The 12,288-nt window shown below is 38.2% G+C and overlaps 1 protein-coding gene across 1 annotated transcript; it reads left to right on the forward strand.

Moving 5' to 3' along the window:
* The first annotated feature begins 1,719 nt into the window (after window positions 1-1,719).
* Window positions 1,720-11,860, forward strand: LOC107563827 (protein tilB homolog). Its single transcript, XM_016248793.1, has 12 exons — window positions 1,720-1,770; window positions 1,961-2,128; window positions 2,213-2,290; window positions 3,310-3,482; window positions 3,561-3,736; window positions 5,249-5,428; window positions 5,614-5,688; window positions 6,460-6,522; window positions 6,692-6,761; window positions 7,095-7,190; window positions 8,155-8,237; window positions 11,668-11,860. The coding sequence occupies exons 1-12, from the start codon at window positions 1,761-1,763 to the stop codon at window positions 11,858-11,860; spliced, it is 1,365 nt and encodes a 454-aa protein (XP_016104279.1). The 5' UTR covers window positions 1,720-1,760.
* Window positions 11,861-12,288: the final 428 nt, after the last annotated feature.

Raw genomic sequence — 12,288 nt, forward strand, 5'->3', positions numbered from 1 at the left:
ACTTGTATGCTATATTGTTGCTCTCTTGTTGGTCTGATTTCTTCTACTTTATAAGTCGCTTTGGATAAAAGTGTCTGCTAAATGACTAAATGTAAATGTAAAACAATTAGGCTATCATCACTACAGCTTAACAAACGCAAGGGATACGACCAGGGGCGTCATGCACTTATTATTTTTGAGGGGGCACGAGGTATTAATATTTTTTAATACGATTGACTTTGTATTTAATGTGAATTTAATAAAAAAAACATTGTAAGTTACTAATTATAACACTTTCATTGTACAGAAAGAGAGCAAAGAACATTGACTTCAGTCTAGCCAGAGTTCAAACACTCTCAAAAACTCCTATTATAATCACTGAAGCTGTTTACACTGTGAAATGCATATCTTACTTATATCGTTCGCTCATCTACACTTCGTTGTTTCTGATGAGAGAATTAATTCGCCAGAGAGCAGACTTCGGTCAGCGACGCGCAGTGAACAAAATACCGCGTTTCATCGATGACTCATTGAACGCCTCTGATTGGCCTTTGCATTCATAAACTCAACAGACTCTTGTGTGATTGGTTATAATGCACAACGCTGTAAAACGCGCCTGTCTCTGGCTCAGCGCAGATTTGAATTTAGCAGCTAGTGATGTGCCGCACCGCACATCACACCCGTGTGATTGTATCAGTTATACAAAATATTATTCGGCTATTTTTGTCTTTAGGAAGCTGCATTCCAAATCCACTTGGCTCGAAAATCTGAGGGGGAATGGGAATTCCCCATCAGTGAGCAGCAGACAGCCCACCCTGATGCTTTTCTCATCTTGGCTGGGGATTTCAACCACGCAGACTTAAAGAGTGTGTTCCCAAAAATACACCAACACATAGACTTTCCAACACGGGGAAACAATACTCTGGACTTTGTTTACACCACACAGAGAGGAGCTTACAAGGCCCTCCCCCTCCCCCACCTCGGTGCCTCAGACCACATCACTGTCATGCTAATGCCTGCATACACTTTAATGACGTCTCTGGATACAACGCTTGATGTGCTGTTGATCTCATAGCTCCACCCCGATATATAAATTATGCAAATACGCTGGCGCAACAACCAATGGTGACATGTCCCAATCTTAGCATGAATTTAACAGTCATTTATTTTGAACAATGTTAGACATAACATTTACTGCTTATGTAATGTTGTATATCAACTATATATAGTATTTATTACATCAATTATGGGACTCTAAATATTTTGAAAACTATAAAAACATTTATTTAACAAATATATATAATGTTCCAAAATATTATAGGAATTGACAGCCAATTCTGTAAGTTTTTAGACATATTTTAAAATAACTTTTAATGGTTAACTGTATTTTACATGCAGTTCCCCCAATCCAATCCTATCCTTCACTCAGCATCTCCAAAATCAATATGCATCGTGTTTCTTTGACTGTTATTGTTCACACTGACCGCTAGGTGGCAGAGTTGCTACTTGAATGTAAACGGAGCAGCTAGAGCGCAAATATGCCTCTGTTTTGTTGATAAAAAGCCGCTTTACTGGTTGTTAATTCGTGTGTCATGATTACATCGTGCTAGTTAACATTAAGATTGTTCTTGTCGAAATAAATACCCGAATTGTTTTCCAGTTCTGGTGTTTTGCTCCGCTGGAATGAATGTTCAAAGGAAAGGCCTAAAAAAACACAAGCACGAGCTACTGCAGCGTACCCGTTTCTATAGCAACGCATAACACACTGGCACGAGCAAGTCATGGTCTGCAGTAAGTGTTTTATTCCTAATATAAAAACAATTTTAATGTATTCCTATAATAAAGCGGTCATTGTATTATATGCCTCTTTAAATAAATGACAATTCTTCCCAAATAAACTGTTTTATGTCAAAAGTATCAAATGTTTTCGCGGTTTAGCTGGTGGTAAACTAATCCTCTCTCCCCCTCGCTTTGTGATCAGTCAGCGAGGATCTGATCCGCCGCAGAGCAGAACACAATAATGGGGAGATCTTCTCCCTGGAGGAGGTTGCCCTCCATCAGCAGGACATCGAGAGGATCGAGCATATCGACAAGTGGTGCAGAGACCTCAAAATCCTCTACTTACAGAACAACCTCATCCCTAAGATAGGTAAGCAGACATTCCTGTGCATATCAGTGCAATAAATAAATAAATGCATGGCCATTTATATTGCTTTTAACTCTGTTTATGCAGAAAATGTGGGCAGACTAAAGAAGCTGGAGTATCTAAACCTGGCTCTGAACAACATAGAAGTCATCGAGAATTTAGAAGGTGATTGTATTAATAAATAGTTTTTCATTTGTGCATTGCATATGAACATGTTACCAACTGTTTCAGTTTTTTTATTTTTTTTATTTCTTACACTTGTTGTGTAAAACTATATACAGTATATATGATATATACATATATTATTATTTATTTTTTATGCTAAATTGCCTGTGGTGCCCCTCTTTTGTAACTTGCTTTGGATAAAATTAAACATAAGTATATAAGAAAAAAACATAAAAGTAAAGCAAGTGGTATCTGCAAACAAATTGTGATACACCTTTTCTCAGAACCAGATATTATATTATAAATGTTTATATTACCAGTTATTATAGTATCAGTTAGATACTATTGCAGTTTTATTATTATTGTGAATTTGGTAAGTTTTAATAATTTTGTGCATTTCTATGCATTTGTTTTTTTTAAACATGTCTGTATGGTTTTTAGTCATTTTTGTTTTAGTTTTAACTTGAGTTTTTTTTAGTACGTCAAGTTAAACTAAACGAAAATGAGAGATGTTTCCCTGGAAAGTTTTTTTTTCTTTTGAAATATTTTCTTTTCTTTTATTTAAGTTAAAGTTTATTTTGAAGTAACAAAAATGTTTTTTTTATATGGTTTTAGTTTAATTATAATGACCCTACTCAGAAATAATTTGATTTTTTTTTAGCCATTTAATTATCTTTAACCAACTGGTCCCAACATTGTTTTTAGCGAATATGACGTTCTCCTCAAATTCACAAGAGTGTCCTAGTAGAGCGACCACAAGTGTAGTTTATGATATGAATTATGTACATGATTCAATTATGACAACTAGAAAATGTTCAAATGCTTAATTTTACCAGTATATGTGTTCATCATTTGAAAATTAATAGTTCTCTTTTTGTGAAATGTGTGGTGTAATATAGGTATTTTGTTATTTTGTTGCAAATATACTGTATTACAGCTCTAACCAGGCTTGATTTTTGTGTCTATTAGTACATGTGTATGCATGGAACTGTAATATATATGTGTGTATTTGTGTGTAGGCTGTGAAAGCTTACAGAAACTAGACCTGACAGTGAATTTTGTGGGTAAGCTGAGCAGTGTGGAGTCTCTGAAGCAGAACTTTCATCTCAGAGAGCTCTACCTGGTGGGAAACCCCTGTACTGAATTTCATGGATACAGACAGTATGTGGTGGCATGTCTGCCTCAACTACAGGTACTGCACTGAGACACACATAGAGAGACATTTTTAGCCTTGCGCTATTTATGAACGATTGTCTTTTGTGCTTTGCAGTGGTTGGATGGGAAAGAAATCGGGCGAGGTGAGTGTATTCAGGCCCAGCAGGAACTGGATGCAGTGAGGAGACGTGTTTTAGAACAGGAGGCGGATTATATAGAGAAAAGAAAGGAACAGAAAAGGAGTGGTTTGAAGGAGACAAGAGAAAAGCAGGAGGATCTTCAAATAAATCAGTGAGTGTCTTTAAAGGGGTCATATGATGCTGCTAAAAATAACATTATTTTGTGTATTTGGTGTAATGAAATGTGTTTATGCGGTTTAAAGTAAAAAAAACATTATTTTCCACATACTGTACAATATTGTTTCTCCTCTATGCCCCGCCTTTTTGAAACGCGTCGATTTTTACAAAGCTCATCGGTCTGAAAAAGCGAGGTGTGCTGTGATTGGCCAGCTATCCAGTGCGTTGTGATTGGCCGAATACCTCAAGCGTGAGACGGAAATGTTACGTCCTCACCATACTGTTGATGCCGTGTCCCGGCCGGAGCGACGAGACAAAAACATTAAAACCCATTACAAACGAGGCATTTGTTGCATCCAGTGGGGACAGAATTACTGATTTTACTGACTTATACTGTCTTTTTACGCGTTGCGTTGCATTGCATCATGCCGCGTAATCATAAAACCCTGTCTGCATTTGTGATCAAAGAAATGACAAACAAAACTGCTCTGGAACAGTGTTGTAAATACAACTTAACCACTGATATGTAGTCGTGTCTTCTTTTGGAAGACCAAACAATGTAGTTTCGCTTTCACAACGAAAAACACAGCGGCCTAGCGGAAGCCCCGGCTTAGCGTGAGCTGAGGCCGGGCTAGAGTGAACAGAGGCGGCGTGGTTGATAACGGCGAGGTTGAGAACGGCGCAGCCGGCGGATCCGACGAAGGAGCGGCAAGCACATGTGACGACCCCGGGCTTCGTCCACGGTGAAAGCCGATCCGGCGATCCACAGCACTAAGTTGATGTATTCCCTCAGCGACCAGCACAGATCAGCTCTAGGCATGACGAAGCGGATATCGTCCTCTTTTGGAAGACCAAACAAAGTAGTTTCGCTTTCACAACGAAGCACACAGCGTCTTCACGACATGGCAGCGGTGGCAACAATACTACTGTGAAAATAAAAGTTACGCCTTCTTTCTTTGCGTGAACATTTGGGCGGCGTTATGCAAATCTTCCCACATAGTGACGTAGATATGTGGGGGCGTGTTAGAACGAGCCATTTTAGGTAGGTGTGGCTGACTCTTAACTTTTATAAAGAATATCTCTTTTGATTTGAGACTTTAGTCTTTGCAACTTTACAGATCTTCTTTATGCACCAAGAGCTTGTAACATTGCAAAGAGAAAGGAAAAATTTAAATCGCATCATATGACCCCTTTAAGGTAACTGAAGTTTGAGTAACTGAATTAAGAGAGCTAAAAGACAATTTGGGTTGCATTAGATGAACTTTAACAGATTGTACCCTGAAATTGATCCTTTTTACACAGGTTTTATACTGATTCACCCCAAAACTCCCTTTTGAAAAGCTTTTTGAAGGTTCTTGAAAAGCTACATTCACAGAACATTGCTCATAATATAATTTCTTTTGAAGAAATTTCTGGGAATATGAACAGACTATGGTGTATCGTAAAAAAAGAGGGTTATCAGCTTTAAACCAGACCTGTGCATAACTGTGATGATTATTTCACACAGATTGCTCTCTGAGAACCAAAATGGGACCCATCAGAATCCAGAATCAAGCTCCAAGGCTCACACAGACGCAGAGGATAAAGAGAAGGAATTTTGGGAAAAGCCGTGCCCATTCACACCAGAATCCAGACTAGAGGCCCATCGCCATCTGGAGGACAAGAGGAGGGCCAAAGAAAAAGAGAGGTACTGGCCAACTAAGAAAAAGAGGACTGAAATCACTGTAATGGTATCTACTTCTAAATATCCCTGTGATGCCCATTTCTCAATCTTAAAATTTTTATGAGATAAAGGAGAGAAAGACATTAAGCTTTTGCATGTTTTTCCTGTAAACAGCTTTACTTACAGCAGTCAATTCTGTGTTTCTACAGAGAGAAGCCTAAAAACAAAACCCTCAGAACTCTGATCACTGCAGATGGACGAGTGCTGAACATCAACGAGCCCAAGTACATGCACAAAAACACACATACAAACACACTACTCCTGTGTAGCCAATACAGTATGTCAGTCCAGTCCACTTTGCAGATTATTCTAGCTAAGGACCACCCCCACTTTAGAAGAAATTATCTGACAGAAAGCAGCCAAAGCATATTTTCTTTGGAAAACAATGGAAAACCTAAAAATTCATAGTGAAAATCCAAAATGCAAATGTCCAAAAACAGGCATGAGCTCAAAATTTAATGCAAACAAATGGACTTATCCAAAAAAGATACAAAGCTGTCACTGGAACAGTAAACTAGAATAAACACAAATAAACAGAAAAACTAAATGGTACATCTCTGTACCCTATTTACCCCTAAATGGTACATCTTAGTACCTTCAAGGTACATATTAGTACCTAATGTGTACATATTTGTTCCTTTTGAGGGGGTACCGCCGAGTGACAGTTGTACTTTTTTTTTTTTTGAGTATGGGCAGAATAATGTGCAAAGTGGACCAGAATTTATGCCAACAGTGAAAAGTCTGGCTACATGAGACTAGGGCTAGCAAGACAGTCATATTAGGACAAGTGATAACATGAATCTATTTATAGTGAGAAACAGGAAATCAACAAAAGGTAAGATGGCTAAACTAGGTCACAGGAGAGATACAGTATATACAGTATCATACATCAACAGTGCCTCACTCCAACCAATGAAACAAATGATACATACTCAAACACTACAGTACCAGCTTGAGTTTAAAAATATTTATTTCATGTGATCTCTGTCTCAAAGGTTGGACTTCAATCTCACTGAGGATGAGAACAACTGCATGCTTTTGGATTTACGTGTTTACAGGTACAGACACACTCACGCTGGCTCTTGTCCTCGGCACAAAATGATCAAGTCATGATTTAGCAGTATACTTTCTTTTTATCTTTGGGTAAACTTCGAGTGTATTTGGATGTCATTTAGTAACTTTTCTCCTAACAGCATCCACTCTCACATTGGTCTCTTTGTGCCGTAGGCATATGGACACCTCACTGCTGGATGTGGATGTTCAGCCAACATATGTGAGAGTGACCGTCAAAGGAAAGGTAGACTATCCATCTCTCTCTCTTTCCATCTCTCTCTCTCTCATCTGATGAGATTGACCTTTAAAACTGATTACCTAGCAGTAAATCTACACTCTTTATTCTGCCTCATTTCCTCACGAATCTGCCGCAGACCAGCACAAGTAACGGTTCTCGCCTTACCAGAGTCACCACAGCACAGATGTTCGTGCATGTGTGTGTGACTGATCTCAGTATTGATGGATATGTGTTTATGACTAGTGATAATGTAGATCACTTTTACAGTGGCAAGTGCTTGAAACCCCACATTAATAAAAGTGTGTGTGTGTGTGTGTGTGTGTGTGTGTGTGCGCGCAGGTGTTCCAGCTGGTTTTGCCTGCAGAAGTGAAACCCGACAGCAGCACAGCACAGAGATCCCAAACCACCGGCCACCTGCTCCTCATCTTGCCTCTGGTACAGCTCACTACACCTGAAACACACCTTTCAAACACCCTACTGATGTCTTTGAACATAGTTTTCATTCCAGTTTTCGTACAGTATATATGGGGTTTATTCCCACATTGTCCATGATGTGTAATGAAACCAAACTCAAAAAAGGTAAAATATCAGCTTGCATTTGACAAATAAAATCACTGATTTTGCTGATTAATTGTCAGTATGTGCAGCATGAATGACAACAAGATAAATCTTATATAATATCTGGTAAAATCATTCCCTTCAAAATAACTGCCATAATGTATGTGAAGTGCTTTCTGAAGGTTGATATGTCCTGCAGTCTGACATGCTGTGCTTCACCTAAAATTATTTTAAAAAGTATTTTCTTTCATTTTTTATGCGTAGGCTTTTATTATCTGATTGTAATAATGCTGCAAGGAAACTTGTATATTTAAACAATTAATTTGCCATGCCGCTAGACATTTAAAAATAAATTATTAAAGTCAAAAACATGATTGAAAATTACGCTAAATGTGAAAGAAATGGTGGGCATTTACAACACTTAAAATATAATTTTCTTATACATTTATGTGCACTGCTGTTAAAATAAAATTGAGGTTGGTAAGATTTTTAATCATTTTAAAATTATTTTGTGCTCACCACAGCTACATTTGAGCAAAAATACAGCAAAATAGTGATATTGTGAAATATGATTATAATTAAAAATGAATGGTTTCTGTTTTAATATAGTTTACATTTTCATTCAAGTGTTTTATGTCAATTACCTACTTGAAGTGCAGTGAAACTGGAATGGGAACCTAACAAACTAAATATGCTGGCTAATTGCTTTCTGAAAATGTAGTAGAAATATCAATTAATTTGCGAATTTTTTTTTTTTCAAGGATAACTTTTTGTACACAAATCTAGACTGTGTAAAACCTGTCCTTTAAAACCCGTTCTGTTATATTTGTGTTTTTTGGAGGCAATTGGAGAGATTAAACCAAAGAAACCTACTGCCAGGCCGACCAGTGTTACCAGTAACAAGAATACCAGGACAGAGACCAGGTAATTCAGTTCAGCTGCCTGCCTATGTCAACATTTGTTCATGTCTTAACAGTGTTATTATGATCCTCCTGATACCACTCATAAATGTGGCCTTGGTCAGGGTCTGGGTTAGTTTTAAATCCTGCTTCACAAATATACAAATCAGAATTCTGCTAAATATCTTTTGTATTCCAAGAAAAAAAGAAAAATCTGCCATTCAAATGACATGAGGGCGAGTAAGATGGTTACAGTACTTTCATTTCTGGGTGAACTATCCATTCAAGATGAGAAAAATCGAAGTTGTGTCCTTGAGCAAAACACTCAACTGCAGGTCACTCCAGGGACGCTGAGCTTCTTATTAGGGAAGTGGCTTTGGAGCTAAGTTTGCTAAAAGACTAAATTGCAGTATATACCGTATATACAAGCTTATCTGCTTTATAATTGATCTCTCTTTATATACCTCTCTCCCTTTCTCTCGTTTTCTCTCTGCAATTTACAGCGGGAGGTCTTATGCGGTGACTTTCACACTGAACAAGATCCCTTGTGTGTGTGCAGGCACCTCTAATGGGTCTTAATGCAGGTTTGCATTAACCCGTGTGACTGTGGAATTAGTTTGTTGACTCTAAGGATTTATTCCATTGTGCGACCGTGTGTCTGTGTGTGTCCTTCAGTCGGTTTATCAGCGTAGTAAGTGAACACTGGGGTATAACATTAAAGACCTAATAAAAATGCAAATAAGATGCAAATAAACCAGTTACTGTCATTCCGCTCACAAACACACACTCTTCTGCCCTGACTCCATCCTGATGGATGACATCATCTGAACCTGATTACTCCTGACCTCCTGACACGTTGGGAGGTCAGATGCTCTTGCTCTTATATACACACACACATGCACGCTTGTGTTATTATTTACTGAGACCCTCAGGTCCAACACACACAATAACGCACCTGCGTTTGTGTACCTGCCCCTGAGGAAATCAGAGCACGTTCTGTAAATCATCTGTGTGTGTGATAACGTACCCGCTGAGGCACTGGTTGGCTCGAAAAGTACAGTATAATCGCACGCTATCGGTAATTCAGAGTCCAATCAGGTTTCAGCTGCCGCACTAATTACATTTTTAGTGATTTATTCTTAAAGCACGAGAGAGACGGAAGCGGAGATAAAAAGAGTGACTCTAATACTGTACTATAAATAATATGCTATGTATTATTAGTGTTATTGTGTAGTCAAAGAGTTCACCAGAAATCATTAGATTCCCGTCCTAGCACAAAGTCTAAATAAAGCCCTACTGTGTGTTGAAGTCACAAGCCTTTCGGTTTTAGTCTACAGGAATTTAGGGCTGATTTATCTGCTATCAAGATAGGTGGGGCTGGCCATCATACTGGGATTTGTGTTTCTGTGTAAGAGGCAGAAAGCTGCGGCGCCCGCAACACTGTTCTGTTGGGGAGGCCTGTGGTACAACATGATGATTGTGGAGAGCAGTAGTGGATTAATGGACATTTATCAGCTTACCTCACTGCTTAGTGCTTGTCAAGCAATGACTAAACATGCTTTCCATTCGCTTTTACTTTCTTAATCTGCACCGAGGATCCATAATGAGCCATTAAATCAATTAATTAGGGACTTTAAGCAAACAGCTGCTGATGGAATGACAGATGGACCCCCCCCCCTATAGTTATAAAATGTAAAATAGTTATTAAATGTTGCTTTCCTGTATAATGACCACTAAACTGTATAACTGACCATTGTCCTGGGCTGCATTTCCCAAAAGCATTGGTGGCAGTGGTTGTACGATCTACTTATGCTTACGATACTTTTGGGAAACACAGCCCTGGGCAGTTCCTATTGCACATAGCTGTGATAGTTTTATGTCTCTCATTGTATCAATCTACTGTCTCTGTATTTTCAAATAATGAAATAATTTTAACTTAGATCAATGTTTCAGGAACCTATATTTATTTATTATTATTTACACAGGATGATTTGAAGTGCATCAGTTGTTACCGCAGAATAAATCCCTTTAGGGTGATACAAGATAACCTTGAGGTCCTGATCACATTGTCTTTAACCCGATTCGGACGGTAATCGTTTCTCATATGGACGTCTGTAAAAATTAATTTTCATATCACCTCAGTGATAAAACTCATGGATTCGGATGGCGATTTATTCACAGTGGAGGAGTGAATTCTGTGATCCTACAAACCCGGGAACGCGCTGCTCACGTGGCCAGTCACATGATTGTCTGCTTTAAATAAAATAAATTTTATTTACAAATTTATTCTTATTATTGTGTAAAAGGTATTTAAAAATACTTATTATTGTGTAAAATGTATTCTTATTATTCCAAGCATATTTTATAATATATAATCATATTTATTATTTGATTATTTAAATCTCCTGTTTAAAAATAGGAAAATAGACGCGCTATAGTTGTACATAATTATACGCGATATATATATGTTTATACAACACATTTTAAAATTGTATTGCATACCTGCTGCTGCCATAATAAAGACCCATTTCAGAATGTTTACATGCTTTTCTTCTCTTTCTGCTCCCAGTCGCTGTGGTGGAGCAGTTATGAAGTATTGTAATTTTAAATACTTTCCAGCATTTCAGAAATAAATATGTATGCAAATTACACTGAAGTAGGCTACAACGTTACCTTACGGTGTTCGGGAGTGCTCAAAAAGGGTTTAAACACTGAATTTTCAATCAATTTCTTCTCGTAAACTCAGAGATGTGGATTCGGACGGCAATTAAATTACCACAAGACCTTGGTGTTTGTCAAAAAACAGTAGGTAATTCGGCCGGGGATTTTTACGGGGGTGGTAAGAGAAAAACACCGACATCCTGGATTCGGACGGCATTAAAATCACCAACTACCCCCTGTAAATGGTGAAAATCACTTACATCCCCCTGAGAAACAATTACTGTCCAAATAGGGCTATATTTTGTGGTAATGACCAGCTGACTGTAAAATTCCATATTTATTATTTTTTCCTGCCCATACTGCATGTTATGTATGAAAAGTATTTTAAATGTTTAAAGATTAAAAGGACAGTCTATCCAAAAATTTAAATTCTGGGTTACTTTTTATTTTAAGGTTTCCTTGTTACAGTGAAATTATACATTTAAGTACTGAGTAATAATTAACTACATGTACTTACTATTTGGTTAGGGTTAGGACTAGGGTTTTCTTTATAATAAGGTACACAGATGAATCATGCACAGTAAGAACACAGTAAGATTTATTCAGAAAGTAAATAGAGTCAAATGTGTCATGTAGGGTGCGTCTTTGTGGTGGATGTGATTTAGCAAAGAGCAGGTGGGAGAAACGGATTTTGCAGAGATTGTGCTGACTGAACAGTTAGACTAGAGTTACAGACTAATAAATTCTTAAAACGCAACAAAACAGCAATCTCAGTCAGGTCTGTCTCTCTGCAGGCCAGCGCAAGGGCGTGAATTATTGGAGGTGGATCCCGGTCTGGTTGGGAGTCTGGCCAACATTGTTCCCAAAGGAAATGAGTCTTCCCACAAGCCCCTGCAGCTCTCTCAGCATCCCCAGCGCTGTGGCGTCGAGGAGAGTCCTGTGTCAAAGGACTTTGTGGACGATCCAGAAGTGCCTCCGCTTATGTGAGCGAGACAGAGAGAGAGAGAATATGCTATGATATGACACAGCAAGAGAGAATAAGCATAATCACACTCTGCTGAGCTTGTGGAAGTGTGTGTGTAATGAAATAATGTGAGATATATTTAGTTCTCTTCATTAGACGTATAGTTAAGCAGATGAGTAATTGTCAGTCTCATTAAAGCTAGCTGAATATTTCACTGCTACACATCTTTCACTTTCAGTGTGTTCTCTCTCTCCCTATTACACACACGCACACACAGATACTCATTTATTGACTTACAGTCATGTCTGTCTGAGATAAAGAGGAGGTGTCTCTAATGCTGTGTCTACTCCGGATGTGGGCATCATGTCAGGACAAAACTAAATTGCTCCCATTATAATCAATGAAGCTGTCCGCAATGGAAATTCCTGTTTTGTTTTGTTGTTTTTATTCA

The sequence above is a fragment of the Sinocyclocheilus grahami genome, unplaced genomic scaffold (assembly GCF_001515645.1).
Source record: "Sinocyclocheilus grahami isolate Dianchi unplaced genomic scaffold, SAMN03320097.WGS_v1.1 scaffold890.1, whole genome shotgun sequence".
Taxonomy (NCBI): domain Eukaryota; kingdom Metazoa; phylum Chordata; class Actinopteri; order Cypriniformes; family Cyprinidae; genus Sinocyclocheilus; species Sinocyclocheilus grahami.